Consider the following 18,883-nt stretch of genomic DNA (forward strand, 5'->3'; position numbering starts at 1 on the left):
GCAGGAATATCACATTGGTCCATAAGGGAGAAACATGGCCCTGCCAGCTGTCCTTGCTAAGGATGTAGCTGCAGAACACTAGACTAAAGGGTAGTTCGAGAGAGTAAAAGGCCAGCATCCCTTGTCCTGCCAGGTGCCTGGGTGCACAATGGGCCGCTTGGATGACCACGCCAAGAAGCGGATTGTAGAGCTGCGCAAAGCTGGGCTGAGCTTCCGCAAAATCAAAAAGGTTCTGGAGCTGGACAACATCCGGGTGACCCCCCAGGCTGTCTACCTGTTCCTGAAGCGAAAGAATGTGGAGCCTGCCCAGTCCCCAACTGCCTCCCATTCCCAGCCAGCCACAGGCCGGGGGAACAGGACAACGACCATCAATGGATCTGGCTGGGAGGACGAACAGCTCTGGAACTTGCTGCAGGAAAATGAGACTGAACAGAGCAAGCAGCTGGAGCCCCTGGGCAGTAGGCAGTCAAGTCCCAGGTCCCCAGTGCCCCCTGGAGGAACTGTTGTGAGCTCTGAGAGGCTCTCCATCCATGACAACCAGGACAGCAAGGAAGGCATCAAAATTGTCAGTGTGACTTCACTGTGCAAGGACAGTGGGCAGTTTGGGAATGTGTCTGCTGCACCAATGGGCCCCTCTCCAGGGCCACAGCTGACCCCCAGTAACAGTAAGGCCTGGCTTTTTCCTATCTGTTAGATTTTTGTATGGGATCAGGTGGGCTTCCTCACTTCCACATGCATTCTGGAGATGGCTGAGCCCCATGGTGGCTCTGAGAGTCTCCACTCATATCCCAGCTTTCCAGCCCCAGACAAGCAGGCAAAGCTCAAAGGCCCTGTGGTATGTTTGAGGTGGGGAGGTGTGTGGTGGGAGTTTGGGGAGAGTATGATGAAGGGGTCTTGGCTGTCTTTGTAAGGTGTGTATTTTGGAAGTGACTCTCCATTCATGGGTCTCATGTCATAGTCTCTGGCTACTCTTCAATCAATGCAGGTGATGACGGCTCTGTGACTCATCCCTCTCCTTTGAGCAGCCGCTCAGCTCTGCTTCCACCAGCATCCTCCCAGCACCAGTTGAACAACAGGGGGAAAATATTTCTGTCCCCTGCCAGGAACCCAGCCTTAATTGTGAAGAAGAAGATTGTAGATAGAGCCATCCACCTCCAGAAAAAGGTACAAGTCTGGGAAAGGCAAGTAGGCTATTGGGTGGCTACTGTCCTTTCCTCCAACACAGCGAAGAATCTGCGTAGGAAAGATGTAGGATATTAGAATGGCTCTAAAGTGCTGGGGATGCATCCACGTCTCCCCCCAAGTATAAAGTGGCTCTGTGGAAATTGTAGCTCCTGTGTTCAGGAGTAACGAGGACTGTAGGCTGCTATCAGGACCTTCTCCTCATCTGGTCTAATCCATGGAGTTCCAGGAAGGGGAATGTATGGCTTTCTAGCATAAGACCCAGCTAGACAAAGCCTTGGCTAGGATGATCTAGTTAGGGATGGTCCTGCTTTGAGGAGGGGCTTGGACTAGATGACCTCCTGAGGTCCCTTCCAACCCTAATTTTCTATGACTGAATGCAATGCAGTGGACAATCCTGAGAGGGAACTGGTGACTCAGGGAAAGGCATCCTTGAGGTACCTCTTTGCTTTTTTGACCACTTAAGAGCCCTGTGTCCTGTTCCTGTATTTGCTACTAGCTTGGGGAAGTCACTTCCTTTCTGTATGCCTTAACCATTTGCTAGTGGAGGAAGAATGGCGACCTCACAGCAGAGGTAGGAGGCTGGTCATGACAGATGGAAAAGAACTTGGAGGTCTCTTCTGAGGAGGAATTCTAAACCCTCTCCTAACTGAGGGGATTCTCAAGGAACACCTACAGAATAGGCAGATGATGTTCCCCCATTGATCCCCCCCTTACTTTAGACCCTTGTAACTGGGGTCTGTAACCCCAGCCTGCACAGAAAATGTTCACTACTCTGCCAGCCTTGAAAAGATACTAGTTTCTGGAAGTGCCTGGCCTGATGGCCCTGAAGTCTATGCTGCTTGGGCTTCCAGAGAATGAGTTTAACCCCCAAAGAAGACTGCAGAAATGTCTCAGGTGATGGTTTTGGCTCATTGAGGTCTGTGCTTGAGAGCTGAGTGGGACGGGGAGGGGAATAGCAAATGGTGCTGCAGGTCAAGCTTGAGGGACAGTAACAGACATGAGGGGAGGGCGCCTATGGTTGTGGGATGCTGGTCAGAACAGAGTCCCCCTTTATCAGTTGTGTGCACCACACAGCTTCTTCAGCACTAGGCTCATTTGCAATATAAGGACGTATCTTGTCTCACACAGGTATGTCTGATGTTTGTATTTCTCCCACCTTGACTAGGTGAACATTCAGAATGGGCAGAATCCATCTGGCTCTACAAGCGCCCTGCCTTTTGTGGTAGGAGTGCAGCCAGGCAGCCAGCCTCCCAGGATGAACCCAGCTACCATGGCAGCTTCCACGAGCCACCACACACAGGCAAGTGATGTAAGGTTGACAGGTCCCAATACAGAGTACAGTGTCATTGCCCATGGGGTGAGTGAATCTGGAGCTTGCCTTTAAGACCAGGATGGAGCACCACCACAGAACAGGACCTGGCATGGTCAAAGTCTGTCCTTCACTTGTGCTCTTAACAAGTCTGCGAGTGGGCTCTGATCCATTAGGGGCCCAGTAATGGGAGGCATTGATAGCAGGTTAAAACGTAAACCTGAGAGAGGATGGATTTGCCATTCTAGTGGCAGCACCTCTACTCCAGAGTAAAGTAACAGCAAGTCAGAGGCAAAGCTGAATATGACCAAGCCTGATGTTTTGCATACAGGAAAGCCACACACTAGGTCTGCCATTGCTGGAACAGCCTGCTGCAGCCTCCATTCCTTGTCCCAGGTGTCTTGCTTGCTGTAGTGAACTCCGCTGTCTCCTATCAGGGGATGGTTTGGGGAAAGAGGGTCCATGAGCTTGCCCAAATGAAGAACCCTTCTGAGTAGCCTGCCCTGAAGTTTGTATCTAGCCCCCACCATTTCTCTTCAGGCTGCTGACTGCTTTAGCCCCCTATGAGAGCCTAACTAGAGACTTTCCCCATCTGTCCTAGAAGGTTTGGGGTGGAGGGTGGGAATTGTCCTGTACTGGAAAGGCAGGAGTCACCTGGCTAGTGTATCCACACAGATTCCCAAGGCCCTTTCCTTGCTTCCCACGAGATATGTTTCCTACCAGACCAGAATATCCTTGGGCCCTTTGTAGCCAGCAGCTTGGCCTTTCATTTCAGGTTTGGTACTGCATCATGTGGGACTTGGCATAAAGAGCACACAAGATCTAAGGTGTATTGACACCTTTAAACAAAAGTACTTTCCCAAAACAACATATGTAATGTACCATCCTCATTTCACTTCAGGAAAGGAGAGAGGGAGAGAGACCTAGCAGGTGTAAGGCATGCTAAATGCTTGCCAATGGTAATCAAATAGTATATGGGAACAAAGGAGGTCTGTAAATCGGTCCAGACCACAGTGGGGTTCAACAGCTTGCACTAAGGCTGGTGCTAGCAGCTGCTTTCTTTCCTCATGTTCCTACCCAATAACTCAGATACAGTGTCCTGACTCACATAGGTCTCTTCTCTCCAGCTGATTTGCCAAGGAATGGCTGCCCCCTCACTGCCTTTCTGATCTCTTTCCTTCCTCCCTCAGGTCAAAGATGCCGGCACTCAAACTGTCCCGCTCAGTGGTGCCAGTCCCCTGGGCAGTCAGAACTCAGTGTGGGGAGGGCAGATGCTTGCCGTCTCCCAGAACCCTCTTGCCATTGTCGAGAAGCTGGATGCACTACATTCAGAGATCCATAAACTGACTCATACCATGCAGGCTGTGCTAGAGAGGCAGTGCAGCATGGAGCGCCAGCAGGAGCAGCAGCAGCGTTTCCAGCAAGAAGTGCTTATGACGCTTCAGCAGCTCAGCTCCACAGTCAGCCATGGGGCAGTGCCAGGAAACCAGCCCTGTGTTCCTTTCAGCAGCATGGCAGATCCCTCACCCACTGTACCAAACTTCAGCCAGTTCAAGATGGAGATCATCTAATGCAAGGTAAAGGCCAACAGGTCTCAGTGGATCTAGGAAGGAGAGTGGCAGCAGGGACCAACTAGCAGAAGATCCTAAGGGACATGGGCATTCTCACTGCAGACTGCTCCTGACACTCTTCCTGCAAAGGTAGAATGCTGGGCAGCCAGTACTACCTTGAGGCTTCATCTGCTCTGATCTAGTTAACCAGGAGCTGCTACCTGCTGGAAGAGGCACATGCTGATGGGAAGCTGTAACCAGCTTGTTTTAAAAGAAAGCCTTAATTCTACTCCTCTGTGCACCAAGTGAGTGCTGGCTTAGCCAGCAACCTACAGGGTCAGTTGCTGGGGTGTTCCAGCTCCAGTGCAGCAAAAACACAATTAGGCTGTAGGCTGCATGCTCTCCTTTGCTCAGAGGAAACATCTCTTAATGTTTACACTCTTGGGGGAATGAGCACCTGGAAAACCAGCCTGGGAGGACACTTCATGCTTTTTCCTCTTATGAATCTCAGTAAAGTCTATATGTGCTCTGGAACGTCCTGAACACTGTTTCTGGGTAGGTTAATTTGCACCACCATCTCATCTGTAGAGAAGTGCTTATATTGAAGTGCTGTTGAATTTCCGCACCCCCACCCCAGTACTGCTCATGGATGCCAGGGACTCAGCCCCAGCCTTCAGCTATCGCTGCTTACTTTGTTCTGTCATGGCAACTAACTTCTCAGCTTAACACTGTCTGTTGCAATAATTCTGGTCCTCTTTGGATGTGTCTACATATACAATTGCAGTGCCTGAATAAACCGTGGAGCTTATTTCATAGATTTCATAGACATTAGGGCTAGAAGACACCTTGGAAGATCATCAAGTTCAGCCCCCTTCCCCAGGGGTAGGAAGTCAGCAGGGATCATAGGATCCCAGCAAGATAAACATCCAAATTTCTCTTGAAGGTGTTCAGAGTAGGTGCTTGAACCACCTCCGGCGGCAGTCTATTCCAGACCTTGGGGGCTCGGACTGTAAATAAGTTCTTCCTTATGTCCAGCCTGAAATGGTCCTGAAGGAGTTTGTGACCATTTGACCTTGTCATCCCCTGAACAGACGTTCCCCCAGATCCTGGTGAGCACTCCTGATAACTTATAGGCAGCCACCAGATCACCCGTGAGCCTGCGCTTTTCCAGGCTGAAGAGTCCCATAAGCTCTCAGCCTCCCATCATGAGGTCTGTTTTCCTGACCTCAGATCATGCACGTGGCTCTCCTCTGGACTCTCTCAAGCTTCTTTTTATTGCTTTGGAGTTAATTGCTCCTGGGTGCATGTTCAAACTGCATGCGTGGGAGCAATTAACTCCAGAGCAATAAGCTCTGCAGTTTACTCAGGCACAGCATGTGGAGCCCAGGCAGAGCAGCTGCAGCTTGCAGGGGGCCCAAGGAGTCATCAGCTGCTGCCCCGACCCAGTGTGTTGCAGAGAGACTGGCCGGGGCATGAGGGAGCTTCAGTGCGGGGCTAGCTGCCAAGCAGCCTCTGCACTGATGCACCCTTGTGCACCAGCCAGCCAAGCAGTGTCTACACGTGGACTGCTGCAGAGTTTTTTACAAGTACTATCCTGCTATGGAGTAAATTAATTTATTCCAGCCTAACAGAGGTCCATGTGTAGGTGCCAAGATGTTTACTGCTTAGCTAATTAATCAACTGCACAGTAAACATTTTGAGTAGACATGCCCTCTGGATGTTAAATGAGTGCCTGTGGCAGTAATGCATGTATGGACAAAAAAACCCCCCATGCAGTGTTTGTCCAGCAGAGGGCTATAGTAGCATTCATTATTTCCTGCACGTGGGCAATAAGCTGGCCTACTAAACTGTTCTCTAGTGGAGGTATGAGTTCTCCCTTTAAGTGTGCAGGGACAGAGAGAAGACTCCACTGTCTGGAGCAGCTGCTGCTTTTAGAGCCAACCATTTACTGCTAGGGCTGTTTACCCTCCTGAGGCAGAAACACCGAATAGTTTGGGGCATGTAAATATGGTGCCTCTGAACCATATTCAAGCATCTATCACAGGATTGGTGCTGCAGTGGATAGATAGCGTTTTCCCTTCCTGTACAAACATGAGGACCTACATGTACAACCATGAGGATGCAAATTAAGACCTGGACTTGCTGGTAAGTTTATAGCAAGGATAAAACAGTCTCACTGTTAATCTTTCCTTTGCCATCTCTCCACTTACCCCCAGTAGCAAGTTGTTTGGAGATGAGGCAACCTGCGTCCTTCCACCTTACCTCTCTCCAGTGGTGCATACCCAGAGTGAATCCCCTTCCTTCAGCAATTCAGGCTGTTTCCAGACCCCTGCAGTGAAAAGTGCTCTTGGAGCCCTTATAGAGACCATTTCTTAAAATTCTTTTAGTCAGAGGCCAACAGAAGTGTAAAAAAATAAATGTACAAAGCTACATTCCCAGGATCCATGCAACAGTCCTCATAGGAGGGAGGGGATGACTTTGGACAGATGGCTTGCCTACCCACAGAGATGCAAGCTCTGTCGGCCCCTGCCCATGATGACGGATCTTGCTAGAATAGTTCTGCCTCAAAGTTAGAAGTCTGCTGCAATCTGCCTGCGATCATTCATTTCAATGTTGGTGTAATTCTGAGGATACCTAAAAGAAATGAGGGGAAAATGTGAGGTTAACAGCTGCCCTATGAGAAGGAGCAAAGAGCCAGCCCCTCAGACACTAAGCCTGGTTGTTAATCTCATACAGTGGCTGTAAAATTACTGTATAAAATCCAACCTTTATGGCTCTGATGGCTTTTTCAAATCCTTTTTGAATGTGGGTTCAATTTTTTTTTTGGCTGAGATGTAAGGATTTTTTTCCTTTCTCATACTTAAACACTGACTACAGCCCTGTCAAACTGAGAGAAGCTTGTGCAAAAAGAACATCTCTGGTAGTTACTAATATCCCTTAACATTCACTGCTGCTATTAAGCAGATACTTTTAATGCTTCTTTTGTCAATGGTAACATGGTAGTGACAGAGAGATCAGGATTGGCTTAAATACCTAATTTTGTACCTGTCCCTTCTCTCCACCAGTACCATGCAGAAAAGCAAGAGAGAGTAAGAGGTGCCCAGAAAATAGGAAGACAAGATGTCTTCTTACCTTTTGATGTAATAGAAGGCTAAACCAGCAAGCACAAGTATGAGCAGTAGAGCTCCCAGGACAAAGAGGGCAATCTCCCAACCCTCTAAAGAGGCTGCAAAGGACAAAGAAATGGGCACTTAGGTGAATTATACAAAATCTCATTCAGCTTTCCTAATTTCCCTTCAGGACAGTACACTCCTAACATGAAGGCTGTAAGAAGCTTAAACTTTTTCCTTCCTCTTGGATTTATGTCCCTGGAGGAAGTTCATGACTTTGCTGGTGGGGGGTAAGAAGTGGTAGGCAGTCCCAAAGGAGGTAGCCATTCTGAATGCCATATGATTAGCTACATAAGGACCCCCAAAATGCATTCCTGTTACCAGAAGAAGATTATTTTTGCAGAAGGATATACTGTGTTGAGGACACACCACTAATTCTGCTCTTTGGAGTATGTACCTCTGGATGTAACATCTCTGTTCTACTTTGTCAACCCATGGACATGAGGTTCCTGAATGCGAACTAAATGCAATTTATACAAAGCCATTGGTAACTTATTCTGCATTTTGGCCAGTGCATCTAGCCAGGGTCAGAATCATTAGGGTACTGGACCCAGTACCAGCAAGGCACTAAAGCCCAGTCATAGAAGTGTTTAGGAACTCCACACAACTATATTTAAGTAGAAGTTAGACATAAATACCTTTGTGAATCTGAGCCTTAGATGTAATGAGCTACCTCATACCTTTTGACTAAGGAGAAGCTGCTGCTTCATCTTACCCTCCCATGCCCCCCATTTCTCTCAGGCCCCGTTGGCTTCTACCGGACCAGTTCAGAGAGCTGAGGTTCTACTAGTTTAAATTGTCCCCACAGTCTCATTTAGTTTCCAACACAGACATTCTAGCCCCATTATTGCACCCATGGTGCTTGCTTTCCTTTACTCACTGACACTTGATGCCTCTGATGTTGGCTCTTTTGGAGTGGCACACTCTACATTAGTCCTGAGCATACTCCCATCCACTGACAATGGATGTGGGCTGGAAGTGAATTCTTTGCGCCAGCTGCTGATTTTATGTTGTTGCTTCAGTGACCTGGCCCACACCTGGCCTGAGAGCTTCAATATAGAACCTATGCAGGTGAAGTTAAGTTCTGTAAGGAAGAGTGCAGAATGCAGTGTGAATTCTGGTGCAGAGTGAATAGACTGCCTCAGCATGAAAGAGCAAAGTTTCTGGTGTCTTAAAACAAAAGTTTAGGTTATTGCAGTGCAATCTAATTCTAACCAGTTTGCCTCAAACCCAAACCCTAAACGCCAGAGCTAGTCAACACCCTACCTTTCATCTCTAATTCTCTTTAGATTCTGGAGAAAACCTAGGTGTATTGTAACAAGCTTCCCACTCTGAACTCAATTTTGTGTTGTGTCTTTTTGGTACATCATAAAAAGGCCAATCAGATAAAACTTGACAGACTTTGACCTGAACAGAAGGTACAGCTTCCAAGGTCTCATCTTTGGAAAATAAAAAGAAATAGGAGCCACTCCCTTAAAATTAATACCTCTCACATCTGTCAAGAGCTGACTTGACCTATGAGTTTCAGGAGCAGTTAGTAATTCTGCATACCTTGAAAGGACTTAACACCTCCTTAACCATCCACAGAAATCTGAATTAACACTCCAGGTTGGGCCATATCAAAAAATCAAGTGTCAAGTATATGCTGTGGTCAGACTGCAGAAGAGAGACTTATGTTATTTGTCTGAAACTGTGTGAAATATCACTTCTTGGCTAAAGAGCCAGGATTAGGGAGCTTTCACAGAACACAAAGGGTAGCACTAAACTGGGCATGTCTACATGAGATGCTAACTGTACAGTAGCCTAATAATACTGTGCAGCAACATATGGCACAGACAGTGCTAATACATTACTGTGCAGTATTATTAGGCTGTTGCACAGTAGCGTCACTAAAAAGGTCTTTGCTTATGCTGCTATGCAGTAACCACTGTGCATTAAAGACACGCCCACTGACACTGAGCTCCAGTGGGAACTGCCATGTCTCTCTCTGAAATTCTCCCATCAGGGACTGTTCCCTTCCCTATGGTTTGTGCAGCAAAGTTATCTCTGCTTTCTTCCTAAGGCTGTGTTTGACAGGTGCGAATCAGCTGCAGGAAGGAGTAAGATTACACAGCAAGGGCTTTTCTTTCTTTTTAGTCCCACCCTACAACACTGGCTACTCCACTTCTATGAGTTGTGCATGTCAGACCATCCCATTTCCCTTCCTATAGAGATGACCCTGCCTCACTCTCACTCTGCTACTCCCTCACACAGGAATGCTTCCAGATTCCCAGTTGAGGGGCTGACAGCCTGTGAGAGGAGATTTCAGTTTGAGAATAGACCAATGGTTCTCAACCTTTTTAGACTCAAGGCACTCCTTGGAAAATGCTTGTAATTTTCACTTGTTTTTTGACTACAGAAAAATGCTAGAGCAATTCTTTAGTTACAAAGAACTCAAAAAGACCCCAACATATTTTTAACACTATGGATTCCTATTTGAAATGCCTGGGTTTATTTTGTGAATCATGTTTTCACACCTAACAGTGCTAACATTGCATGGTAACCTTGAAAGGATCTCAGGGTGCCATGGCACCATGGTTTAGAATAACTGGAACAGACCATTTGCTTTCCCACAAATGGGTGCTCTTTCACATACTTTCTGACATACTTGGAGAAGAAGGGGCTCCTTCACTGTCATTCTAGTCAAGTTCCAGGACTCTATTGGCAAGGGGTTGCAAGATAGGAGATATTATGAAGTGGATAAATAAAGGTGGGTGGTATTGGCACTGACCTTGTAGATAGAACTGAGAGACTCCACAGGAGCAGTTCTCTTCTATGGATGTCATCAGTACCTTCTCCAGGCTGTCTAGCATCTGCTCAGGGTTTAGAGTCCATGTAGAGCAGTCTGAGGGGGCAGAAAAGGTTATTAGAGTATGTCAGGTTGAAGCAATTAGCCTGCAGCCAAGCACGCAGTCTCACCTGATCTCAGAAGCTAAACACAGCCAAACTTAGTTACTACTTGGGTAGGAAATCATGGTCATAGACAAAATTAGAGGGGTGAAGAGGACAGAGTTGCAGGGGATCCTGAAGAATGATTCTACCTTCCTCATACCAATCTGAGCTTGTCCCCTAGCATTCATGGATCCCCTGGGATGGACACAATTTTCTACAAGCCAGACATAATGAAGATGGTGACAGATCTATGTTCATGTGGCATCACCTGCAACTCCTCCCTGAACTGATAAGGAGCTGCATACTCAGTCCCTCTAATTTATACCAACATCTTTATTTTGGACTGCTGTGGAGGTGTGTGCAAGTTTTACTTGCTCACAAAGCTGAACCCCCATTCCCCTTACCTCCAAACCCAAAACATAACTGGGCCCCTGGAACTTAAGGTCCACTAGCAAACAAACTAATGTCAGGGGAGAAGGAGAGACAGGTCCTAAAATGTCTTTCCTGAATAATGCAGGAGGTTGTGAAAGGGGAAAAGCCATAGTTCCCATTTGCCTGAAAGGCAGATAGTTGTTTGAAGGTAGCCACAGAGGGCTGCAGTCTCTCTCATTCACTAATTAGGCCTCAGCTAAGAGTCTCTAAAGATAATGGATTCTTTTCTGTGGCCTACCATGCACCTTGGACATAGAAACACCCCTTGATTTAGCCCAGCTTTGGATGAATTGAAGTTTTTCTCAACACTGCCTTCCATGGAACTGAAGACATTGTCATATGTTCAGTCTCACACTCAGGGGTTTGGGGCTGTGTAACCCTTCATTCCTGTTAAGTTAGTTAGACCCAGTCTTTCTCAACAGTGCCCCTGTTATGAAAGACATGAGGGAAGATTTCCTATCACTGCTGAAAGGCCAACAGACTTTCCACCAAACTGCAAACGAAACCTCAAGAAGAGGGTTCAGCCACATTTTGATCAGAGAATTAAATACTGTAGTCACCCTTACACACACACCCTGTTGGTAGGACTGTTACTCCCAGCCGATGAGTGCTATGCCTTTTCCTTCCCACCTTATCCCAACACCAGCATTGAGAGGCTGCATTCGCACCCTGCCCTACATCTGGAGCACAGCCTGAGCTACACTCCAGGACACATAATTCCCAGTTCTTCATCTCTTCTGATCTACATGAAAATGGACTCAGCAAAAGCATTTCCTTCAAAATCAGTCCTCGATCTCTCTCCAAATCCCCTCCAACCCCAGGTGGGAAACATCTCTGCTTACTAGGTGTCATCAGGCATATATTGAGATCCTCAGCAAGCGACCTCAGAGGACAGATGTTCTCCAAGCCAGGTGTAGGGTCTGAGACAGCGTATACAAGTGTAGCACTCATATTGCAACAGCGGCTCAAAGAGACTGACCTGTACCCAAAAAAAAGAGTCATGTCTCACTAATACAGCATTTTGTGGACTTCATCACACTTGAAAACTGCGGAGTCCCATCTCTTGCCAACGGATGCTCATCAGAGGTGGGACAGTTGCTGGAGTAGGTGTATTGTGGAAAGCAATTTAAGCAGTTTTCAGAGACAGGCTTAACCAGTTGCGCAGACTCAAAAAGGGAATAGAACTTTTGAAGGTCTGGCAGTAGGAGGGCTCTCTGGATTCTGACATTTGACTGCAACTTCCAGAGAGGTACTTAGGAAGGAAGGTTGTAGCCTCAAAATTACAGACCTTCAAAGTTCCAAAATGAGTCAGGTCCTTAAAAAGAATCTTGACATTGATGATGTTCAACACACAGACTTGCAAGATGCACAGTAGCATTTTTTTTTAAGTCTTTAGAACTTGAGCTTTTTCTCTGCGGCCCTCCAGGCTATGCCTCTACTTTCATTTTAAAATGAAATCAGAGATGCTTGCAAACCAACACAAGTCCATGCTGGGTCTTTCAAGCACACTTCATATATCACAAGTCTTGCAAGAAAACTGCATGAGTTGACAACACTTCACCTTGAATTTATCTCATGATAAAGACAAAGACAGATTCTTTGTATCCAGAAGAAAAGAAGCATGAACTGTTTCTCATTACAAGAGAAAAAGAACCAAGTAACAAAAGTTACAAACAACTATTTCAGAACTTGCAGACTGATGCCCAGCAACTCCAATGCACGTTTCAGGAAGCAGAAAACTTTATCTTTTTTTTTTTTTTTTAACGAAAGATATAAGGAAAGCATGGCATTTCAATGAAACCCACAGGTGTCAGGTCTTTTTCTCTTTCACATAAGATTTACCTATTAGATAGGAAAAAGCCAATGCTGGTAATTATCTACTGCCTTTTTGTCATTCACATCCTTTAAGAAAAGGCCAGAAATAGAAAATGCATTAAAAATTCTTATCCCAGTTGATAGAATCCTGTAGCACAGACAGGATTTAGAAATGTAATACTGTATTAAATAGAAAGAATTCTTAATTGCTATAGAATCCTATTTATCTCTTTCTTGTTAAGCTTTAGGGAGCTCATCCATAAGAGAGATGATATTTAAAAAATTATTTTATTTTTGTGTCTTTAACAATTTACTTTCCATTAGTATTTGCTGTGGAAGACATGCTGTTTGTGTATAGTTGACTCATACAACTCGGTTCTGTGCTGAGCCATCAGTGTAAGATTCTAGTCTCATCATTTCACACTAAGGGAGGTGAGAAATATTTTCTTTTAGTGGTCCCCCATGCTACATTCTCTATTGCATCATCCAGTTTGGATCTATATTTTTCATTACAGGTACTATGACAGCATTAATATTTGCCAGAACCAAATAAAGACCTAATGATTAGACCTGTTCTCTACTAGCAGGAGGCTCCCAGCATAGAAAACCCAGAAATATTTTAAATTGGAGGCTCTTAAGTTTGAAATCAGGAATCACCTCACCTGTCTTTTGGACAAGGCAAAAAATGTGATGGTCCAAAGAGGTCCAGCTGTCCTCTGCCTGTGTTTGACTCCCATGTGTAAACCAAAGCATCCACCAGGTTCGCAAGGGTTGCCACCATGCCCTGAGGACTTCTTGCTTGATAGCGGTTGTACACTGCAACAGCACTGGAGCCCTGCCTAATGGAAAGGGCATCCTTGACAGATGGCAACAACAGATCTGGAGACAGGGGGGAGAAACTGGTGAATACCGAGCTCGTGGCAATGAGGAGCACCCTGCAAATGGTAGCAAAATAACTGGAATAATTCAAGGTGAGGTGTAGCTGCTAAAGAAACTACAGACTGCTGGTACCAGGTTTCCCAGCATCTCTGAGATGTAGCAGGCTCTTACAGAGCATAGGAGGAATTTAAGGCAAATAAATACCAACATTAGTACATATGACAAACACCAACCATAAAATATTTCAGAAGGGGCTAGCAGCACTATAGGACACTGGTTCAGATACTTAAATATAGCTGTATGTTACACTAAAAGTATGGAAGGACTGACAGTCATGCAGACTGGAGGTCTCTGCTTCTCTACAGATCAGGTGTAACATCAAAGGAAGTATCCTTCCAACACCCTCTTGTCAGTGAGCCTTGATGTCAACATGGAAAGGCCTCTTCTCTAGCAGTGAAAAGGGAATTCAGTCTCAGCCCCAGCCCTAATGAAGGCTACTCCTGGGAGCAATTGGATTATATGATTACTGCTGGTCCATTAGGAGCTTATATCTTTGGTGTTTTCAGTCAAGATACAAAAATGCAGGTTGCTCTTGATCTGGGACAGATTAAAGCCAGTGTCTTGGGTAGAAGTGACTTAATATCCCATTACCTCAAGACATTCCCAAAGTCACCCAGTGTTCACCTGTTTGCCCACCTAAACCAGGCTTCCTCAATATACCCAAAGAAAACCCAATGCCAGACTCAGAATCTGTGTGAAGGAATCATCTGCTCTCTTACAGCCTTACCAGGTGTGGGTCCTCCTTCTGGTGCAATTACAAACAGACCCGTGTTTCTGAAAGTGCCCTTCAGTGGGATGCTGGAATAGGCTTTGCCATCTATTCCAGAGAAGAACACCAAACTGTATCCTCCTAAGCTGGCTCCAGGCTTCCCCTTCAGCTCAATGAATTGATAGGGGATGGTGCTGTTGGTCAGGCTCAGCTCGTTGATAAGAATGGGAGGGATACTGGAAGGCAGCACTGAAGAATTGGTGCAGTTGTTCTCCCGGAAGGGTGTAATTATAGTCACCTGATGGGGACAGAGACACCAACCAAACTGTGAGGGTGGGTAGGATAATTTCTATACTCAGATCCCGTGCACAGTTTGATGCCTTTGCCTCCATCTGAGGTCTCTGCTAACTGACAGGTCATCTCATTGGATTTTTGCTGTCCCTCTCACTGTAATACCGCTGTCTCTGCTTCTGTCTTCTGGACCAAGTCTTTGTTCCATAGGATTATTCTCCTTCCCAAGAAGAGATCTATATATCTTCTCCCAGCCAGCATCTAGTATCACCTCCTCCCTACAGCCTTCTTCCTCTGTGCTGAAACTGCTTAGAAAGAAAAATTCTGATGGCTCACCACAAATCTCTCCCCCAGCATCTACAGATAGCCTTGTCCTGGGACCTTGTACTATTCTCAAGATATTCCTTCAACTGCTATGGACTTCCTACCCTTTACTATGGCATATTTGTTGTGTACCCTTTGCCCATTCCCTTCTGTTCATAAGGCTTTTCCAACAGTGGCAGGGAACCAAAAAAACCCTTATAAAACTTTTCCAAACAAATTTTGTGTGGATTCTGTATGTTGCTGAAAGAGGGTTCCACTGGAAAGCAGAAATTTAAAAAAAAGTTACCACCACTCAACCCAGCCAATTCCACTTCAGCACAAGCTTCTAGCTACTTTCAGGGAATTTAATTTAATTTGTACCACATTACTCAACACAGGCTGCATCTACACAAGATGCTGACTGTGCAGTCATTACTGTGCACTCATTTAGTACTTGTATAAACAAATACTAAATGACCACGTGGTAACCTGAGTTACTGCACAGTAGCACTGACAAATGTCTTTTTTTGTGATGCTGACTGCGCAGTAGCCTAATACTACTGCACGGCAGCATCATGTTACAGTTCTTGCCACACGATGCTATTGTGCTATAGTATTGGGCTACTGTGCAGTCAGCATCTTGTATAGATGTGGCCACAGAGGGTGTATATCAAAAGGTCATTGAGTGTCTAATTCCTAAGGAGATGATGACTTACGAGGAAAGGCTGAAAGAACTAGGGGTAGTTAGTCTGGAGAATAGAAGACTGAGGGGGGATTTGATAACAGTCTTCAAATACCTGAAGGAAGGTTATAAAGAGGATGGAGACAGATTTTTTTTGTGGCTGCAAGAGTAATGGCTGCAAGCTGCAGTAGGGGAAATTTAGGTTGGAGATTAGGAAGAAATTTCTGACCATGAGGGTGATGAAGCATTGGAACAGGCTACAAAGAAGTTGTGGAATCTCCATCCTGGAAGTTTTCAAAAGCACGTTAGACAGGCACTTGGCTTGGGTGGTTTAATCAGGGATGATCCTACAATAAGCAGGAGGCTGGACTAAATAACTTCATGTGGCCCCTTCCAACTCTACTTTCATATGATCCTAAGATGCCTTGCAAGTTCAGCACTTGATTCAGAGTAGTGTTTGGGATTTCTCAGGGTCAGGGCATTTGTCATCAAGGCTGCTTGATGTTAACCACGCCCCTCCTTGCAAAAATGCACTTTACTAGAAGCAGTGCATTACTTCAACCCAGCTAAAGCTGATTCAATCAACTATTAGATAAAAGTGCTAAACTCCCTGATCTATACAGATGCTGTAGAGATGGGCCCAGCTGCCTCTTCTGGGCATCTGCTGGGCTTGGCAAGGGAGCGCACCAAATTTCAAGTAAAACGCTGCCTTTTATTTATTTATTTTAACATCTGCAAGCAGCCCAAGTGTTCATTTTGCTGATGGCCATCTAAGGGATAGCTATCTCTCAAAATACCCACCGCCCTGTCTTTGTTTATTAGCAAACTGATTGTGGCTTTTGTGGCATGTTGCCCAGTGAAACCTAGCCTTCTCATCTATTATGCCAATTATCAAAGACAAGGGGGAGTGAGGACAAGAGAGGCAGGGACAGCCAACCCCAGACGGCACTGATGACAGGCTTAAGTTGATGTGAGGCTGAACTGAATGCAACAGAAATCAACACAAGACATCCCTGGCCCTCCCAGATGTCTCCTGCCCCATACCTGGAAGCTGCTGTGGAGCCTGGGGGTCAGGTCATTGCACCGGCTCAAAGACTCATCCTGGCTACTGTGGGAATCATCTTCATACAGGATATTCTGCCCTGGGGCCAGTATTCTGAGCAACTTATCTGCCCTGTCAGATGCCCGGGAAGTGTACACCACTGCATCCACCAGCCCCTCCTCCGTCACTACCATGCTCCCTCTGTAAGAGAGGGTGGTGCTGTAATAGAGGGCTATGGCATCTGCCCCATTCTGGATGGTGTTCGGAGGCAAAATGATCACAGGTTTTGGAGTCACTCCCTCGCTGCCCACCAGGAAGTAGCCTTGTTCGTTGGTATGGTAGCCGGTCAGATTCACCACTTTGTAAGCCTGGTTGTTTTTGCCATTATAAAGGACCAGCCAGTAATCCTTGAGGTTAAAGTGTGTCTGCCCAGTGTAGAACAGCTCAACATACTCTGTATCCTCCCGGCCACCTGGATTATCTGGATTCACTTCATTGATGAGCAGTTTAGGCAGTTGGGAAGGTGGCTCGTGCATCACTGCTGACTTCTCCGATGAAGCACCTTTAAAAGCAAACACCTTATCAACAAAGTTGATTCAAAGGGGTCTTCCTCAATCTAGGCAGGGCAGAGAGCTTTAGGCAAAAATCCCATTAGAAACTTGCACGTGCTGCTCTTTGGTCTAGGTAATCAGTAGAGGTGCACTGGTAGAGATTTTTAGGGCCGATACCGATGGCCAATTTTTAACGAGCCATATTGGTCATACCGATCTTATTGACAATAAGGGGATCTGGCTGTTGTGAGGGAAGGGGCGAGGGGAGAGGGAAGCGGTGTGGGGGGGCAGATCAAGGTCCCTGTGGTGAGGAAGGGAGAGGGGCTGGGGCTGATGCTGCACAGTCAAGGTGGACTGCAGGAGAGAGCCACAAGTGGCTCATCTTGGGGGTGGGGGGCAGCTCCTACCTCTACATGCACCCCGGGAGGGCATGGGGGAGAGTGCCCCCTGATCTGTGCACAAGGCAAGAACAGGCTGCGGTTGTGGCTGCGGGATGCGGCTGGGGACAGTGCTGGGCTCTTCCCCTCAGGGGGCTGGGCCGGGCTGCGCTCGGGGTGGGCAGCGGTGGCACTGGGAGTGGGGCTAAGGTGGGGGAAGGAGGGGTGGTGGCTGCAGCCAAAATTCACCATAGCCCCCACACAGCCCTCCCTCCCAGTGCCGCTGCCGCCCACCTCAAGTGCAGCCCCAGCCCAGCCCCATGCTGGGAAGAGCCTGGAGCTGCCCCCAGCCCTAGACCTTAGCACAAGGGTGGGCAAACTGCAGCCTATGGGCCAGATGTAGCCCACCAGGCCATTCTATCTGGCTCGCAGGGCCCCTAAAAAATTTAGAAAATTATTATTTATCTGCCCCTGGCTCTGTGTCATGCGGCCCTCAATGGCTTGCCAAAACTCAGTAAGCGGCCCTCCACCCAAAATAATTGCCCGCTTCTGTCATAGTGGCAGCCTGTCCTCACCCCATGTGCAGATCCAGGGTGCACACACACCCAATGCCCTCCTGGGGTGCATGCAGTGGCAGGAGCCGCCACCCCCTCCCCAGACAAGCTGCTCATGGCTCCGTCCCATGCCCCGCCCCAGCTGTGCAGCGCCTGTCCCAGTCCCAGCCTCACTCCCTCCCTCACTGCTGGGACTTTGATCTGTCCCTCTAGCCACGGTCGCCTGTACGCTGTGCTGTGGCTGCATATGCACAGGGCATTTATTAGCCACATCAGCCAAAAAAAGCCGATTGCTGATACCGTCAATTTTCCTTATATTGGTGCCAATCTGATATGGCAGAGGTTCCCAAACCCTGGGCCTTGGCCTGGTACCAGGCTGTGAAGGGTTGGCTACCAGTCTGCAGGAGGGTTGACTGCCGGACTGGAAGTCCAGAAGTGGCCGGCATACTGTGGACCGGCAGCCAACCCTTTAATTCTCAGTATAAAAAAGGGTTGGCTGCCGGTCCACAGTATACTGGCCACTTCCAGTCTGCAGTATGCCTGTCCACAGTTTGCCAGTCCACGCAAAGGCAGAGGGAGAAAAAAAATTGGGGGGACTGAGCATGTGCGTACATGTGCACATGCCCCCCCCCTGCTGAAAGTCTGCAGGGGAAGGGGTCGGGGAAGGGAGAGTGAGGCTTGGGCTGGGATTGGGGCCAGAGCACGCTGCACCCATGTGGCCACCCCTTCCCCCATGCCAGGGGTCATTGCCCAGTGCTGGCATCTACCACCCTGCAGCCCTGCATCCACCCTGGCTGTCTCTCTGCACTGGCCCTGGTCCAGCCTTAGTCCCACACCGCCCAGGGATGGCGGGGGCGGCCCAGAGCTTGAGTGGAGACAGCCTCAGCTGCACCACCGGACCAGAGGAGGCAGAGCCCCTGGGAAACTTGCGCCCACTCTGCCCCAGGAAGAGTCTGGTGGCTCCAACAGAGCTGCAGTGATGGAGAACTGATCTTTGCATGGTGCAAGGGCGGGCTACAGTTGCACTCTGCCTGCTCCCCAAC

At 47.5% G+C, this 18,883-nt stretch overlaps 2 protein-coding genes across 5 annotated transcripts in view; one reads left to right on the plus strand and one right to left on the minus strand.

Annotated features, from left to right (window-relative positions):
- The first annotated feature begins 9 nt into the window (after positions 1 to 9).
- Positions 10 to 4,954, plus strand: LOC102379563. Its single transcript, XM_014520243.2, has 4 exons — positions 10 to 665; positions 986 to 1,164; positions 2,351 to 2,485; positions 3,685 to 4,954. Exons 1-4 carry the CDS (start codon positions 149 to 151, stop codon positions 4,063 to 4,065), a joined length of 1,212 nt encoding a protein of 403 aa, XP_014375729.1. The 5' UTR covers positions 10 to 148; the 3' UTR covers positions 4,066 to 4,954.
- A 1,194-nt stretch (positions 4,955 to 6,148) lies between these two features.
- LOC102373025 overlaps positions 6,149 to 18,883 on the minus strand; it is a 44,144-nt gene continuing 31,409 nt past the window's right edge. For all 4 annotated transcript variants that reach the window (XM_025204291.1, XM_025204280.1, XM_025204285.1 and 1 more), the window contains 8 exons: positions 16,361 to 16,920; positions 14,059 to 14,338; positions 13,055 to 13,271; positions 11,420 to 11,556; positions 9,985 to 10,098; positions 8,095 to 8,298; positions 7,177 to 7,270; positions 6,149 to 6,678 (listed from right to left, as the gene is read on the minus strand). In XM_025204291.1, the coding sequence (XP_025060076.1) occupies positions 6,615 to 6,678; positions 7,177 to 7,270; positions 8,095 to 8,298; positions 9,985 to 10,098; positions 11,420 to 11,556; positions 13,055 to 13,271; positions 14,059 to 14,338; positions 16,361 to 16,920 (1,670 nt within the window). In that variant the 3' untranslated portion in view covers positions 6,149 to 6,614. The remainder of the gene's footprint in view (positions 6,679 to 7,176; positions 7,271 to 8,094; positions 8,299 to 9,984; positions 10,099 to 11,419; positions 11,557 to 13,054; positions 13,272 to 14,058; positions 14,339 to 16,360; positions 16,921 to 18,883) is intronic.

Source organism: Alligator sinensis, unplaced genomic scaffold, assembly GCF_000455745.1.
Source record: "Alligator sinensis unplaced genomic scaffold, ASM45574v1 scaffold404_1, whole genome shotgun sequence".
Classification (NCBI taxonomy): domain Eukaryota; kingdom Metazoa; phylum Chordata; order Crocodylia; family Alligatoridae; genus Alligator; species Alligator sinensis.

Coding starts and splice junctions, on each gene's coding strand:
- LOC102379563 (XM_014520243.2), top strand. CDS start 149: ATGGGCCGCTTGGATGACCACGCCAAGAAGCGGATTGTAGAGCTGCGC. Junction 666..985: donor ACAGCTGACCCCCAGTAACA/GTAAGGCCTGGC, acceptor CAATCAATGCAG/GTGATGACGGCTCTGTGACT. Junction 2,486..3,684: donor CCACGAGCCACCACACACAG/GCAAGTGATGTA, acceptor TTCCTCCCTCAG/GTCAAAGATGCCGGCACTCA.